We start from the raw sequence: 15,835 nt of genomic DNA, 5'->3' as shown, positions 1-15,835 counted from the left end.
CCTGGTTCGGAACACCGGTGTCAGAAAATATTTTACTTTTAGCACGGGTATTCCCATACATGCCATTGTTTTTATTGGCTTTACATCCCACACAAACTTGAAATAATCGAATCATTTACAAAAATAATGCACATTTATTTAATTGCTGAAAGCGACTCCTCATCTACGATCTCCAATTAAAGATGCGCTCCGTTTCCATACGCAACAATTCCTTCGCAAGCAGTCTCACTTAAATTATGTCGAGCAGTTTTTTTATCTTCTGTTATGGTGACTCCATTGGGGTTTTCGTTGTCCCCTACAACAAAAGATTATTTATAAATACGAGATGATCGAATTTCATGATTATTTGTAATAGATTACTTACATAATAAGTTTAAGAATCCTCGGTTTTAAAATAAAGAGCACAAATATGACGGTACCCTGATACCAGTTATAATAATCAGCCACCAAAAAAACCCTGCCCCAAGCCTCGTTTTTGTCCAACAAAAACGAGATTATTTCCAAGCTCCACGACAAACCCATAATAATGGAAAGTCGCAGGCATACGGTAAACCTATAAAAGATTACAAAAAGTGCACCTTCATACCTTATAGTTATTATCTAATAATGTATAATTATTACTGTTGTGAGTCCGAGTTTAGCTTTTCTTTCGATTCTAGCTGTTGGGCGAAGGACTTCACATTCTTCTTTACCCTCAATATGGGAATCGCCGTCAGGACGAACATTACAATGTTAAAGACAATTATCAGTAGCATCGGACCATAGAAGTAGATCATCACACTCATTTTCTTATCTGTTGGTTACAAGAAGAGTTACATCGCAATTGCATTTATAGGAATGGTAACCCACCAAGGATCCAACAACTTTTGCCGAAGGGCAGGGCGGGTCTTAACCTCTCGTCCTTAACCACCTCGTAAGCTATAATAGTGATTACGGTCAGGAGTACCGCCATGCCCCAGGCGTATAAGTTGTAATATAGGAACCGATTTTCTGGCAAGAAACGATTTAACCAGTTAAAGGACCCACTGAACGTAATCCAGCAGTTGAAACTAATAACGGAAAGCCAAAAAAACGCTGCCATGACGAAGAAGTAGCCCAGTAACCTTGATGATAATGATATCTCCATCAGCAAACCTGCCGTAGGGCAAAATCCGTTGAAGTAATTCCACACGTTAACTATCAGGAGAAGGAAGCCCAGGAACAGGGAGGTCAAGTAGCAGATGAAACACTTGCCGACTAGATTGCGAAGCTCCTTGACGTAGAGATATACGCTGATCGTTAAGACTATGCATATTTGGGATAGCACTAACGCTGTGGATATAGGTATTTAAACTAAGAAACAGACCAAACAGGGATTTCAACATACCAACTGTCTTCCATGGTTTGGAAGGTTCAAATGAAATCGGGCAAAAGTGAGGCGCAATTCGGGTACTATTATCCCTGAATGAAAGATGCTGGACGCAGTACTCCCGCTTGGTCAACGCCACGTTGTCCCAGTGACGCAGAAGAGTTCCATTCTACGGAAATTCAATATTACTCTTCCGATAAGACAGAAACACAGCAGCTTACCTCAAACAAAGTGAAGCCGTTGCCTGGCATTTCTTGATTCAGATAGTACATCCGGGGACACCCGGGCTTGGCCAGATCCGACTGCACGATTATGTCCTCCTTGAAGTGCCTCTTCACCACCGACCCGTCGCTGAGCGACACGTTCACGAAGGGATCGTGCCTGTCCAACTCGTCCTTTGACATGTCGCCGTAGCACTGGCCCTTTTTCATCTTGTGGTACTGAGGGCAGCAGAACCTGATGCAGGGTCTTAGTTGACAGGCACATCCTCTTACGTGGCTCGCCACTTTCTCCCTTGAGTCGTCGGGCAGGAGCTTGAAGTCGTATTCAGCAGTCAAATGGGCGGGGATCAGCAAGCCTTCATATAGGTACGATCCGTTCGAGAACCTTTGCGCTTTTGAAATATCCACGGTGTCGTAGAAGTCGCAACCGGGAATTTCGGCACTTGAATTTTGCATCATCAGCAAAATAACTGCGGTTAACAATACATCTATGATTCGCATTTTCTGCAAAGGAAACTAAAATGATACTCTACTCATTTTAAATTAAATATGCTATCCTATAAGTATCTACGGTGATAAACTAACTTTAATGTCCACGTTTACAAGAAAGCTTTGACTTCTGTAAGAAAGCAGCAAAATGATCTCCGCGAAAGTCAAAACGGAACTATTTACTTAATACCAGCGAAAACATTCTATAACTTTCTAAGTAATTTTTTCAAAAAATATAGTATTACTATCAGCTTAATAATATTACAACTAAATTCAACAATTTGTTGTCACGGAATATGAATAAGCATAATGTACTGAGCCAAAGCAAATACATTTTTAGAAATTATGCAGGCAGTGATTTATCTTTTTAAGAGGACGTGCATAAGTGTATACCCTGTAAAATCGTATGTCGTCTTAATGCTTAGCGGTCCGGAATTACAGAAATACATACAGAAGGATAAAAAGGAACGACAAACGCAAAGAATCAATCATCGATATAAGCGATGAAAGGGGAGAACAAGAAATTACTTGACTATATGATACCCCGTTACTGAGCAGCTATCGGTGGTAACCCTACAATTCTAACAGTATTTGGCATGGAGATAGATTCTGCAAAAGAAAAAACAATTTGATGAATTTTTCTTCAAATTCGTTAAGATGGTGTGGTTTTTTTTTTTGTTTGGAGCGTCCAAATTTGCATATTTTTGCGAATTAAATGTACAGTATCTGCTTGTTTTTTATGTGCTTTTTTTTTGTTATACAGTTACGCACTACACTTCTTGGAACTTGACTGTAGAAATACATTTAGTTTTCTTAGAAATTTGCACACTAAATTTTGTCGGAATTAAATTTCGATGTCTGTGTAGATTTATATGCATGTATGTATGTACATTCCCTGTTTTACTTATTTTACCCAACCTCTTACACCAACAACAAAACGAGCATTAACTGTCATTATGCTGGACTCCACAAATCAACTTCGCCTGCTTAAGAGTGGCACCCTCTTGACTTATCACTCGGAGTTCCAAAGAAAATTCTTTAACCAACATCCCAACTTCATCAAAATACATCATTCCCAGACCATCAATACATCATTTTGCCGACTAACCAATTCGGGTTAAGTTTAGGATCCAGAAGAACACCAAGATAAAATAAAAAAGCTAAAAAGGAGCGGACCAAGTTGCTCTCTTATAGGATGTTTTTAATTTGTGGCTCGGAGAACACAAGAAAGAGAATTTTTAATTTTGGGGTGTCGGCGATTCTATTTATTTGTAACATCTTTACATTGGCATATTAAACTGGAAGCGACCATTTTCAATTGAAACAAACAACATTAACTTAACAATGATAGACGTTGTGGAAATCCTTAAATTTTAGGTGAAAGCGACTCCGCATCTACGATATCCAATAAAATCTACGCTCCGTTTGGATCCACAATCGTGCCTTCGCAAGCAGTTTCACTGTAATTATGTCGAGATGCTTTTGATCTCGCGTTATGGTGATGGTGACTCACTTGGGGATCTCGTTGTGGCCTACAGTTATTCAATAAAGTTATTCATAAGTATGAGATGATCGAATTTCATTATTATTCCTCATAGATTACTTACCCTCGTATTATAAGTTTTACAGTTGTCGGTTTACAAATAAAAAGCACAAATATGATGGTACCCTGGGACCAGTTAGTGTAATCAGCCACCAAAAGCGCTGTCGCCCAAGCTATCTTTGTGTTCAACGAATACGAGATTATTTCCAGGCTCCACGACAAACCCATAATAATGAAAAGTCGCAGAAATAGGGTAAACCTGTAATAGATAACAAAAAGTGCACCTTTATATTATAGTTATTATCTAATAATGTATAATCATTACTGTTGTGAGTCCGAGTTTTGCTTTCGTTTCATTTGTTTCTGTTGGGGGAAGGAATTCAGACTCTTCTTTAGCCTAAATATGGGAATCGCCGTCAAGACGAACATTACAATGTTAAAGATGATTATTAGTAGCATCGGACCATAGAAGTAGATCATGACACTAATATCCCCAGCTGTTGATTACAAGAAGGAGTTACATCGCAATTGTAATTGTAGGAATAGTAACTCACTATAGATCCAACAATTTCTGCCGACGCCCACGCGGGGTTTCAACTTCTCGTCCTTAACCACCTGGTCAGCTATAAAGGTTATTCCGGTCAGGAGGAGGGCCATGCCCCACGCGTATAAGTTGTAAGTTTGGAACCCATTATCTTGCAAAATACGTTTCAACCGGTTTGAGGTTCCACTGAGCCTAATCCAGTTGGTTAAACTAATAACGGAAAGCCAAAAGAAAGCGGCCATGACGGAGAAGTAGCCCAGGAACCCTGATGATGATGATGATGATATCAGAATGTCAAATTAGTGATCCTTGATTTACAAACCTGCGGTAACGCAGAATCCGGATGAGTAATTCCACACGTTTAGTACCAGGAATAGGTAGCCCAGGAACAGGGAGGCCAAGTAGCAGATGAAACACTGGTTGACTAGATTGCGAAGCTCCTTGACGTAGAGATATACGCTGATCGTTAAGACTATGCATATTTGGGATAGCACTATCGCTGTGGATATAGGTCATTAAACTAAGAAACAGGCCAAACAGGGATTTCAACATACCAACTGTCTTCCATGGTTTGGAAGCCTCAGATGAAAGCGGACAAAAGTGGGGCGCAATGCGGGTACTATTATCCTTGAACGAAAGATGCTGGACGCAGTACTCCCGCTTGGGCAACACCACGTTGTCCCAGTGACGCAGAAGAGATCCATTCTACGGAAATTCAATATTACTCTTCCGATAAGACAGAAACACAGCAGCTTACCTCAAACAGAGAGAAGCCGTTGCCTGGCATTTCGTGATTCAGAAAGTACATCCTGGAACATCCTGGCTTGGCCAGATCCGACTGCACGATTATGTCCTCTTTGAAGTGCCTCTTCACCACCGACCCGTCGCTGAGCGTCACGTTCACGAAGGGATCGTGCCTGTCCAACTCGTCCTTTGACATGTCGCCGTAGCACTGGCCCTTTTTCATCTTGTGGTACTGAGGGCAGCAGAACCTGATGCAGGGTCTTAGTTGGCAGGCACATCCTCTTACGTGGCTCGCCACTTTCTCCCTTGAGTCGTCGGGCAGGAGCTTGAAGTCATATTCAGCAGTCAAATGGGCGGGGATCAGCAAGCCTTCATATAGGTACGATCCGTTCGAGAACCTTTGCGCTTTTGAAATATCCACGGTGTCGTAGAAGTCGCAACCGGGAATTTCGGCACTTGAATTTTGCATCATCAGCAAAATAACTGCGATTAACAATACATCTATGATTCGCATTTTCTGCAAAGGAAACTTAAATGATACTCTACTCATTTTAAATTAAATATGCTATAAACTAACTTTAATGTCAACGTTTACAAGAAAGCTTTGACTTCTGTAAGAAAGCAGCAAAGTGATCTCCGCGAAAGTCAAAACGGAACTATTTACTTGAAGCCACCGAAATTCAAAAATTGTGTCATGCTATAACATTCTGAGTAATTTTTTATTTATCATAGTTTACTTATCAGCTTAATAATATTACAACTAAATTCAACAATTTGTTGTCACAGAATATGAATAAGCTTAATGTACGGAGCCAAAGCAAATACATTTTTTGAAATTATGCGGGTCGCGAATTTAGTATACCCATTTGTAACACGTAAAAGGAAGCACTTCCGATCTAGTATAATACATATGTATATACTTGATCAGGTTCACTAGCCGATGCGAACTGGACGCGTCCGCGCTTATGATATGAATGTTATGCAAGTTTGCTTCAGAACGTTGTCACGCCCACAAATTGCCACGCCCAGACTTTTGAAAAATGTTTTAATATTTTTTCATTTTTGTATTGGTCTTGTAAATTTCTATCGATTTGCAAAAAAACTTTTTGCCACGCCCACTCTAACGCCCACAAATCGCCCAAAGCTGCCACGCCCACACTTTTAAAAAATGTTATGATAATTTTTCATATTTGTATTAGTCTTGTAAATTTCTATCTATTTGCCAAAAAACTTTTGGCCACGCCCACTCTAACGCCCACAAACCGCCCAAAGCTGCCACGCCCATACTTTTGCAAAATGTTTTGATATTTTTTCATTTTTGTATTAGTCTTGTAAATTTCTATCTATTTGCCAAAAAACTTTTGGCCACGCCCACAAACCACCAAAAACTGTCCTTCGCACTTACACTAGCTGAGTAACGGGTATCAGATAGTCGGGGAACTCGACTATAGCGTTCTCTCTTGTTGCTAACTGTTTATGTTGGCATATAGATATTATTATATATTAGGCAACAAATTATGTTTAAATAATATGCGTGATAAATTAATTTTATTTAAAATAATTTTAAGCGGGAATATAGTTTCCCGTCAATTAAATCAGCCCGATTGCAGGTAATTACTTTTATTATTAACATTTAAAATATTAAAATATGTAAGTCACTGGAAACTCTATTCAGACGAAAAATTGTGTGAATCGTTGTTTAACAACCGAAGTCAAAATGATTCATAATATAATTATTTGTAGTTTTTTTGATCCTTTTTCTGTGCTTAGTTAATTAATTAACTTTAGAAGTAAATTAATACTACAAGTGAGTGTAGGTGCTACTCCAAAACGAATGTTTCTGATATTCCTTCCTTTTGCTATAGGCCAGTGGATAAATGCCGAGTATTCTTGTCCATAACATCCGTATATCCTCTTATTCATGACACGTCTAGAATAGATTAGAATAAAATATTATTAAGAAAGATAATGACTAAATGGACAAACACATGCAACATTTAATTAATGCCCAGACAATCACCGTGCAGTAATTTTAGAGGTGATAAGTAGCAAACATGCGTAGCCCAAGTTTTATGAGCCATAATAAACAAGCAAAGACTTTTTAATTAATGATCATTTTGCTGCCTGTTAGGGGTACAAAACTATGGGTTTCCAACACCAATTGATCTGATAAACTGCATTTTTATATTACCCATATATTAAAAACCACTGGGGTCAATTTTCGTATTCTGAAGTGAGATTTGTTCATCACTGGCGCCGACTTCATCACTCGTACCCTGAATCCTGCTCAGCCAGAGGCAATGATAGAACCTGATAATTTGAACCTCTAATGAAAGAACCGATTACTTACCGCTGCTTAAGCAGTTTCAGAGTTCGTGGCATTAGAATAAAGAGTACAAAGATGACGGTACCCTGCGACCAATTGAAGTAGTCAGCCACTATAAAAGCGTTCGCCCAAGCTTGATTTTTGCTCAACAAAAACGAGATTATTTCCAAGCTCCACGACAAGCCCATGATGATGAACAGTCGCAGGAATAGGGCGTAACTTTAAAAGATTATGAAAATAATTGAATTATGTAAAATTTTGGATTATTTTAAAATCTTTACGTCTGTTTGTCCAAGTTGAGCCTTTGGGTTGTTGTTCGCTGTTGAGTAAAGTTTTGGGCTTCCTTCTTCACTTTTATTAGACGAATAGCCGTCAGGACGAACATTACAATGTTAAAGATGATTATCAGTAGCATCGGACCATAGAAGTAGATCATGACACTCATATCCCCAGCTGTTGATTACAAGAAGGAGTTACATTGCAATTGTAATTATAGGAATAGTAACTCACTATAGATCCAACAATTTCTGCCGACGCCCACGCGGGGTTTCAACTTCTCGTCCTTAACCACCTGGTCAGCTATAAAGGTTATTCCGGTCAGGAGGAGGGCCATGCCCCACGCGTACAAGTTGTAAGTTTGAAAACGATTTTCTGGCAGATATCCGTTCAACCAGCTGGAGTTGCCGCTGAATGTATTCCAAAGGGTAAGACTGATGACAGAAAGCCAAAAGAACGCAGCAATGACGGAGAAGTAGCCCAGGAACCCTGATGATGATGATGATGATATCAGAATGTCAAATTAGTGATCCTTGATTTACAAACCTGCGGTAACGCAGAATCCGGATGAGTAATTCCACACGTTTAGTACCAGGAATAGGTAGCCCAGGAACAGGGAGGCCAAGTAGCAGATGAAACACTGGCCGACTAGATTGCGAAGCTCCTTGACGTAGAGATATACGATGATCGTTAAGACTATGCATATTAGGGATAGCACTATCGCTGTGGAAATAGGAAATTAAGCTAAAAAACAGGCCAAACAAGGATTTAAAATTACCAACGGTCTTCCACGTTTTGGAAGGCTCAGATGAAAGCGGGCAAAAGTGGGGCGCAATGCGGGTACTATTATCCTTGAACGAAAGATGCTGGACGCAGTACTCCCGCTTGGGCAAGACCACGTTGTCCCAGTGACGCAGAAGAGATCCATTCTACGGAAATTCAATATTACTCTTCCGATAAGACAGAAACACAGCAGCTTACCTCAAACAGAGAGAAGCCGTTGCCTGGCATTTCGTGATTCAGAAAGTACATCCTGGAACATCCTGGCTTGGCCAGATCCGACTGCACGATTATGTCCTCCTTGAAGTGCCTCTTCACCACCGACCCGTCGCTGAGCGTCACGTTCACGAAGGGATCGTGCCTGTCCAACTCGTCCTTTGACATGTCGCCGTAGCACTGGCCCTTTTTCATCTTGTGGTACTGAGGGCAGCAGAACCTGATGCAGGGTCTTAGTTGGCAGGCACATCCTCTTACGTGGCTCGCCACTTTCTCCCTTGAGTCGTCGGGCAGGAGCTTGAAGTCATATTCAGCAGTCAAATGGGCGGGGATCAGCAAGCCTTCATATAGGTACGATCCGTTCGAGAACCTTTGCGCTTTTGAAATATCCACGGTGTCGTAGAAGTCGCAACCGGGAATTTCGGCACTTGAATTTTGCATCATCAGCAAAACAAATGCGATGAACGACCCAGTAACTATTCGCATTTTCTGAAAAAGAAAAAATCATTTGATGAATTTATCTTTAAATTTGTAGAGACATATAATATGACATGGACAATATGCCATTGAACTAAAAGCAAAGTACATGTACATACATACATACATATGTACATATGTACGTATTTCTGGATAATGCTAATGGTGTGGCTTTTTATTAGGAAGCATGCAGAAAAAAAGACATTAAAATTTAGATTCGATAGCGGCTAAGAATCCACCCATCTATTATTTTTTTGTATGTTTAATAAACATCCGCTGCTTTCCATTTTTTTGCGAATTGAATACGCAAAATGTGTTTGCTTGTGTGTTGTTATACACTTAGGCACTACAGTTCTTGGAACTTGACAGTAAAATTTCATTTGGATTTCTTAGAAATTGGCACACTAAATTTTGTTGAAATGTGGAACGTGTGCAATTTTGTCATGTGGAAGCTTAATTAAGATAACACTTGATATTAATATTAATTTTCTACTTTTTATCTTTTTATACTCTTTACTTGTAAAGTAAAATGGTATCATAGATTCACTTAAAAGTATGTAATATAAAAAAGTATGCGTTTACATATGTATGTTCTTGATAAGGACCACTAGCCGTCCATTTCTCGATTTGTGATGTCCGTGTACCACAACTTCCGTTTCTACTAAAGTTCGTCTCTCAGTTTTTGAGCTACATATTTATTATGTAACATACATATATGCAAACAACTTTCGTTAAGTAATTGCAAGTAGTAAATACGCCGAAACTCGACTGACTGATCGCACCACTATATGATTTAGCTGCCATAGGAATAATCAAGAGTAAAAAGAAAAATTAACCTTCATCGCTTTTCATCATAGAATGTTCTTATTTGGTATTCAAAGATCTTTGATTTTAGTTTGATCAAAATCGGACGACTATGTCTAGTATATAGCCGTCCTAGGCAGAGTCGAAAAATTAATTGAAAATAACAGAAAAGATCATTGACTGTTATTTTTCGGTACAATTTTTTTTCTCGAACATACATATATTAACTGAAAGGGTATATTTGCTTCGACTTGCGAAAGGCACCTGTTCTCTGTTTTATTTGTTTTATTTCTCTCTGCCAAAATCTAGTTGATATGTACATATGTACACTCTCTGTTTCACTTCTCTCTGCCAAAATCTATCTGACATGTTACTTACATACATACATTTCGGCTTTTTATTAATGTTTAATTGATGCCTGGACACAGCCATGTGCAAATGTATGTTTGTATGCATGATGCGACTGGAAATTTAACTTCAAAACAACACCAACATTTCATTCCAACATATGTACATACATACATATGTGCGAATTCTTATATGTGTTAGAAGCGAACAATCTTTCACTCTCTCTTAAACACAAAACGTGGTTTCAAATATATTTCTGACTTGATAATAATATTATTGTTTAAAAAATCGAATAAAGATTAACCACTTACACCAAGAACTGAGTTGCTGCGACAAATATAAATACCGATAACACGTAAAGTTTTGAATAAAAGATACAAGTGTGTAGATCCGCAGGGCGTTTCTTTGCCGACTGATCCGTTCCACGCCGAAAAAGAGACTAGCCTTCGAAATTCGTAGGTTACGCATGTATGAGTTCATTTGAATTCTCCAAATGGAAATGTTGCCATTAATACTCTAGTACGCGCAAGGTACTATGATTCTAATGGTTACCTTGTATACCTGCACACAAAATTGTACCCGAATAAAATATTATTATAGATATATGAAATACAAAAATAAACTCTGTTCATTTCAGTAAATGAATTTTTAGTCCCATAGTTCACTAAAGGTTTTCCAACCAATTTTACTCATACACGTAAATGACTCATATCATACTCCTAGCGTTATCAGCACAAAATGTTTATTAGTAACAATTGCATCTTCATAAAACAATGTACTACTGAAAGCAGTTATCAATGTTGAAATCAAAATACATACATATGTATATGTAAATCTTAATACAAATTTTGGAATTTTAATCTTGGATTATGAGACAGTTTGGATTAATATACTGGGTACTCGTAGATTAAAAGTGTACCATCCAGATTCTTAGAAAAAAGAGTAACCCGTTAAGGAAAGCGTTTTGGAAACGCTATATGTATATATGTATATTTTTTATCAGGAACACCATCCGAGTCGATCTGCCCATTTGCGTCTGTGTATGTACATGTGTATATAAAAAAGAGAGTTAATATTAAACATGCATTCTAGGAACGCTAAAGATTATATTGTAATGCTTCAAATTTATTTTTATTTTATTTTATTATTTTACAGTCCAAGTCAGCTGAATTATCTAATGATCGAGTAGCTCCACTATAGCACTCTCTATTGTCTTCACTTGTCAAAAAAAGTTCGCTGTGAGTCACTGTGTTCAGAGGTATGAAACAAAACGCCTCGACTACTAGATACTCAGATTTTGCAAAACCCAATCGCAGATAAATATTAAAAAAAATTTTACACATAAGTTAAGCATTAGATATTTTAATCTAATTTAATTAATACGAAAGAGAAAATTCATTATTCTCAACGATTAATGCATCTTTTGATACTCAAGCTTTGTTTGCTGATAAGAAACATTCTGAAATATTATGTCTTTAGTCGCTCATTGCCTATTGAGAAATGCGGTCGTTGGTCTCGGTTGCTTTGTTAACATTGTTAACTGTGTTTTTTACAGAAAATGTAAACTCCAAGTTTTTAGAATATCCTTGTGGAATGGCACCCACTGCCAAAATTAACGGTGGTGAAGATGCAAACGCGAAATATTCTGTCTGGATGGCAGCCATATTCAATTCAACATATTTGCAATGCGGTGGCACAATTATACATAAACGTTAGTGTTTTTTTATACATTTTCATACATATGTACATATGCGAACGTTTTCTCTTAATGAATGGCGAAATTAAAAAGAAAATTATTTAGAGTTAACTAAATGTTTACTGCTGCTTGCTAAACCATTCACTTTGCTGCTTGCATTTCTCCATCTCTGTTTCCTAGCTGTGTATTGGGTATCTAGTAGTCGTGAATATCGACCATAATGTTTTCGCTTTCACCATATAATGATCTACATATTTTTTTTAGGTTTTGTGCTAACCGCTGCTCATTGCTTGCAAAATCAAACTCAACTGTAAGTAAAGTTCAAAGTTGTCGTAATAGCGTGTATTAATTTAAAGAGATATTTAAGCCACAATTTTTCAAATCATCTATCAGCGATTCATACTTACGATTCATTTATAACTGAAGATACTATATACATATGTGAATTTGTCAAATACAGGTACGTTCGGTTGGGGGCACGCAACATAAGTAACCCCAGCGCTGTGTATACAGTCGAAAATACCATTGTGAATCCTAACTACAATAAATGGACAGTCGAGAGTGATATAGGGCTGCTTCAACTATCGAACAGTATCACCTACAACGGTACGTATGCAAATTAACCGTCCTAGCGCCAATTCAATGCATTTCCTCACAGCTCTAGTTCAACCAATTTGCATTTTTATGGATAAAAGTATTAAGCCGGCAGTGGAGAACTTGAAAACGTTTAGAGCCTTTGGCTGGGGACTTAAGGAGGGCAGATTGAGCGACATCCTGCAGACCGTCGATCTAACGCAGTACAAACGAGAGGTGTGTGAAAGTACACTAATCGTTAATCTGAGTTCAGCACACATTTGCGCAGGAAGGGAAGAGGAAAGGGGAGACACCTGTCGGGGCGATTCGGGGGGTCCATTGTCCACAAGTTTTAAAAATTCTCCCATGGAAGTTGAGGTTCAGTTGGGAATCGTAAGCGCAGGGACGACGGAATGCAATGGAGTAGCGGTGTATACCGACGTGACCAGCTATGTGGATTGGATCAAGTCAACAATAGCTACCCATGACCTTTCACAGAAGTACAACGGCAGAAAAGAGACTTTCATGAGCAATCCCTTTGCTCAACCACCGATTCCTGTCCATCCTCCAGCCATTCCTGTGTATTATCCAACGATTGCTGTGGATCCACCACCGATTCCTGTGCAACCTCCACCGATTCCTGTGTATTATCCACCGTATTCTGTGGATCCTCCACCGATTCCTCAAAGGACTCATCGGTTGATACATCCCCAGTCACTTCCTCCGATGTTGTATAATGACTGCAGTCCGAATATTTCGACACCGATCGCGCAGCTAAGCATTTATGGGCCTGGTTTTACTACGCTGGGTGTGTTCATAACAGACCGTAAGTGAAGTTTACAATCGAATCGGTTTTAATTTTAATGAAATATGAATATTTTTCCTAGAACTGATCATCACTGCTGCCACAGACTTGCCCGAAGTGGCCGCCTCTTTGTAAGTGGTTTTAAAAATACGGCTTCCTGTTCTTCCGCACATAAGATAATAGTTTATTTTCATTCCTTTTCAAATTAATAGGAAACAATTGTACAAAACACTAACATATTATTTTCAGATACGTGGTCGTTGAGGAGCCAACGAGAAGTGCGATCTTCCAAATTGATTCGGTGTCAAAGCACCCAAATTTTTCGAATGATTACCAGAATGACATAGCAGCACTTAAAATTGTTGGATCAATAAGTAAGTAGCATACCCATATCATAGCCGTAGCCTCAATAAAAGTGTTATTCCTTTACAGAAACCCACCCATATAAGCCCATCTGCATTTTGACAACGGCACAATACCAGCTAAAGGCCGAATCTCATTCTTTATTTAATATACTCAACAAAACGTCGGATGTAAAATTCGTCGCCAACCCCATGAAACGCGACCTATGCTCATGGTATATGGGATTTGAGATCCATGAAAGCCAGGTTTGTGTGGAAGAGCCACCGAACAACACAAGTGATCTCCAACAGAATCATGATTACATTATGGCAGGAGAGCTGTATGCAAATAACCAGAAACGCCACCTTTTGTTCGGCATTTTCAGTTTTTCAAATGAAGGCATACACGTTTTTACAAATGTTATGAGACACACGAATTGGATAAGTTCCTTGCTGTAAACGTTTTAAAATTCCATCGTCAAATCTTTGAATGGATGCCTTATACTTGTATTAAGCTCAATAATAAAGTAAGCGTACAAATAAGAACTTATCTTTAGAAATCCTTTATAATTAATCATTTTTCAAAGTAATCGCGCGCGTTCTGAACTACGATTATTGTTATCTTGGAGTCCGGCACTAGGAGCACCTCATTAGTTCTTGTGCGCACTCTCATCATTAGCAGTTCGTCCGTGGGATCTATATTACTCATCCCACGTTCTAGTCTTCCTCGAATAGCCTGAAAAGGTCCTGAAAATTGCACAGCATCGTTTCGGGCCATCGTACTCATCACCGGATGTCCCGAATCGTTGAGGATCACTACATCTTGTACATTTTTTTTCGATTTAACCTGTTCGAATGCTTTTTCCACATATCGCAAGGTTCGTGGTGACTTTTTACCAAAATAAACAATGAATAAATTTAATTAAACAGGGTATTGCAGGTTTTACCTTTTGTGGAGTATCCAAAAACATTTTCTGGTTTTCGAAATATTACAGAACACTACTTCTATTTTTGACCTGATTTCATTGTTTCCTTGGTTTCCAAGGTGCACGTTGCTATATGGGTCAATATGCCAGGTTAAACAGTTATGAGTAGTTACTATTTATTTATATATATATATAATTATTGCCGTTGCTCTGTGTTATAAAAATGATTTAAATTGAAAACATATCGATATTATCCTGTTAACTTATCTGGTATTTTATGGTCTGTTAAATTATCATTGGACTATTTGCCATCACTGGCAGTCCATCTCTAATATTGAACAAACAAAGTTTACTCTTTATTAAACTGCAGGTAACGGTGGTTTCTGCCGTGTTTTCAACAAAATTATAAGAAAAAATGGTAAGTAAGCGTTGTATATACACAAAAACATCAAGAAACTAAAGTGTATTTATGGTTTACAGTCGCAGGAGGTTGAGGAAACACTCAAGAGAATCCAGAGCCACAAAGGTGTTGTGGGTACAATTGTGGTCAACAATGAAGGTGGGTGATCCAAGTACTATCCAATGTGTGCTACGATACCTAACTAATTCCAAACGCCTTCCAATCAGGTATTCCGGTCAAATCCACGCTGGACAACACCACCACCGTTCAATATGCTGGACTAATGAGTCAGCTGGCGGACAAGGCACGAAGTGTGGTAAGGGACTTGGATCCTTCCAACGACATGACATTCCTGCGTGTGCGATCCAAAAAGCACGAGATCATGGTGGCGCCCGACAAGGACTTCATCCTGATTGTCATCCAAAATCCAACCGACTAAATGGGGGCGTCGGACCAGTTGCTGAATTAACTGCACATTTATACATATATATATATTCAAATTGTCAGCGGATGAAAGGAAAGTTAAATTATAACGTAATGAAATGGTACTTGATACAGTAAAATTATTTATGCATAAAATGACATCACGTAAACATTTTGGGCTCTGTAAGCTTCGGGTGTTTTCAGCTGTTAGTCAACTTAACTATTAACAGGGTCATTCATTTTTTTTAAAGGCATATCTAAAATATGCATCAGCTGTAGAATTGCTTTCTTAAAACAATTAACTTAGGGAGTTACTTTATTTCAACTTGATTTTTAACACGTAATACTAATATTTTTTATAAAAGCTAACATTTTGCTTTTTGATGATTTTAGCAAGTTGGTTTAAGTCTCCGCTTCAAACTGCGACAGTCGTTCTTATCGAATACTATCGAACTAATACTGCACTTTCTTGTTACTTTTAAAAGTTCTTATTTTGCCTTTAAGTACGCATGCTAAAATGTAAAATGTGAAAATTGAGAGCTCAGCTACCAGTTG

The 15,835-nt window shown here is 38.4% G+C and overlaps 6 protein-coding genes across 7 annotated transcripts; 2 read left to right on the top strand and 4 right to left on the bottom strand.

The window, feature by feature from the left end:
* Nucleotides 1–236: 236 nt before the first annotated feature.
* LOC6531646 (probable G-protein coupled receptor Mth-like 3) lies at nucleotides 237–2,086 on the bottom strand. The gene is made up of 6 exons (XM_039373219.1): nucleotides 1,570–2,086; nucleotides 1,367–1,517; nucleotides 850–1,311; nucleotides 622–793; nucleotides 365–553; nucleotides 237–295 (listed from the first exon to the last, which is right to left on the bottom strand). The coding sequence occupies exons 1-6, from the start codon at nucleotides 2,068–2,070 to the stop codon at nucleotides 253–255; spliced, it is 1,518 nt and encodes a 505-aa protein (XP_039229153.1). The 5' UTR covers nucleotides 2,071–2,086; the 3' UTR covers nucleotides 237–252.
* A 1,220-nt stretch (nucleotides 2,087–3,306) lies between these two features.
* LOC6531645 (probable G-protein coupled receptor Mth-like 4) lies at nucleotides 3,307–5,430 on the bottom strand. The gene is made up of 7 exons (XM_002092406.3): nucleotides 4,903–5,430; nucleotides 4,700–4,850; nucleotides 4,468–4,644; nucleotides 4,156–4,410; nucleotides 3,927–4,098; nucleotides 3,666–3,860; nucleotides 3,307–3,590 (listed from the first exon to the last, which is right to left on the bottom strand). The coding sequence occupies exons 1-7, from the start codon at nucleotides 5,401–5,403 to the stop codon at nucleotides 3,473–3,475; spliced, it is 1,569 nt and encodes a 522-aa protein (XP_002092442.1). The 5' UTR covers nucleotides 5,404–5,430; the 3' UTR covers nucleotides 3,307–3,472.
* A 1,091-nt stretch (nucleotides 5,431–6,521) lies between these two features.
* Nucleotides 6,522–10,556, bottom strand: LOC6531644 (probable G-protein coupled receptor Mth-like 3). 2 transcript variants are annotated; one of them, XM_002092405.4, is made up of 9 exons: nucleotides 10,428–10,556; nucleotides 8,473–8,976; nucleotides 8,270–8,420; nucleotides 8,038–8,214; nucleotides 7,726–7,980; nucleotides 7,497–7,668; nucleotides 7,240–7,434; nucleotides 7,081–7,172; nucleotides 6,585–6,819 (listed from the first exon to the last, which is right to left on the bottom strand). In XM_002092405.4, exons 2-8 carry the CDS (start codon nucleotides 8,971–8,973, stop codon nucleotides 7,088–7,090), a joined length of 1,536 nt encoding a protein of 511 aa, XP_002092441.1. In that variant the 5' UTR covers nucleotides 8,974–8,976; nucleotides 10,428–10,556; the 3' UTR covers nucleotides 6,585–6,819; nucleotides 7,081–7,087. The 2 variants fall into 2 exon arrangements, with proteins under 2 accessions (XP_015051452.1, XP_002092441.1); XM_015195966.2 differs by lacking the exon at nucleotides 7,081–7,172 and having other exon boundaries at nucleotides 6,522–6,819.
* Nucleotides 10,557–11,601: 1,045 nt separating this feature from the next.
* LOC6531643 (acrosin) lies at nucleotides 11,602–14,077 on the top strand. Its single transcript, XM_002092404.4, has 7 exons — nucleotides 11,602–11,827; nucleotides 12,077–12,122; nucleotides 12,273–12,418; nucleotides 12,471–13,211; nucleotides 13,273–13,321; nucleotides 13,440–13,564; nucleotides 13,623–14,077. The coding sequence occupies exons 1-7, from the start codon at nucleotides 11,617–11,619 to the stop codon at nucleotides 13,988–13,990; spliced, it is 1,686 nt and encodes a 561-aa protein (XP_002092440.2). The 5' UTR covers nucleotides 11,602–11,616; the 3' UTR covers nucleotides 13,991–14,077.
* On the bottom strand, nucleotides 14,023–14,662 carry LOC6531642 (dynein light chain roadblock-type 1). Its single transcript, XM_002092403.3, has 2 exons — nucleotides 14,479–14,662; nucleotides 14,023–14,420 (listed from the first exon to the last, which is right to left on the bottom strand). Exons 1-2 carry the CDS (start codon nucleotides 14,500–14,502, stop codon nucleotides 14,106–14,108), a joined length of 339 nt encoding a protein of 112 aa, XP_002092439.3. The 5' UTR covers nucleotides 14,503–14,662; the 3' UTR covers nucleotides 14,023–14,105.
* Nucleotides 14,663–14,753: 91 nt separating this feature from the next.
* On the top strand, nucleotides 14,754–15,405 carry LOC6531641 (dynein light chain roadblock-type 2). Its single transcript, XM_002092402.4, has 3 exons — nucleotides 14,754–14,875; nucleotides 14,938–15,016; nucleotides 15,085–15,405. Exons 1-3 carry the CDS (start codon nucleotides 14,873–14,875, stop codon nucleotides 15,294–15,296), a joined length of 294 nt encoding a protein of 97 aa, XP_002092438.1. The 5' UTR covers nucleotides 14,754–14,872; the 3' UTR covers nucleotides 15,297–15,405.
* The last annotated feature ends 430 nt before the right edge of the window (nucleotides 15,406–15,835 follow it).

This window comes from Drosophila yakuba, chromosome 2R (assembly GCF_016746365.2).
Source record: "Drosophila yakuba strain Tai18E2 chromosome 2R, Prin_Dyak_Tai18E2_2.1, whole genome shotgun sequence".
In the NCBI taxonomy this organism is placed as follows: Eukaryota; Metazoa; Arthropoda; class Insecta; order Diptera; family Drosophilidae; genus Drosophila; species Drosophila yakuba.
The sequence above is the reverse complement of the archived record's forward strand: the minus strand, read 5'-3'. Positions and strand labels throughout refer to the sequence as shown.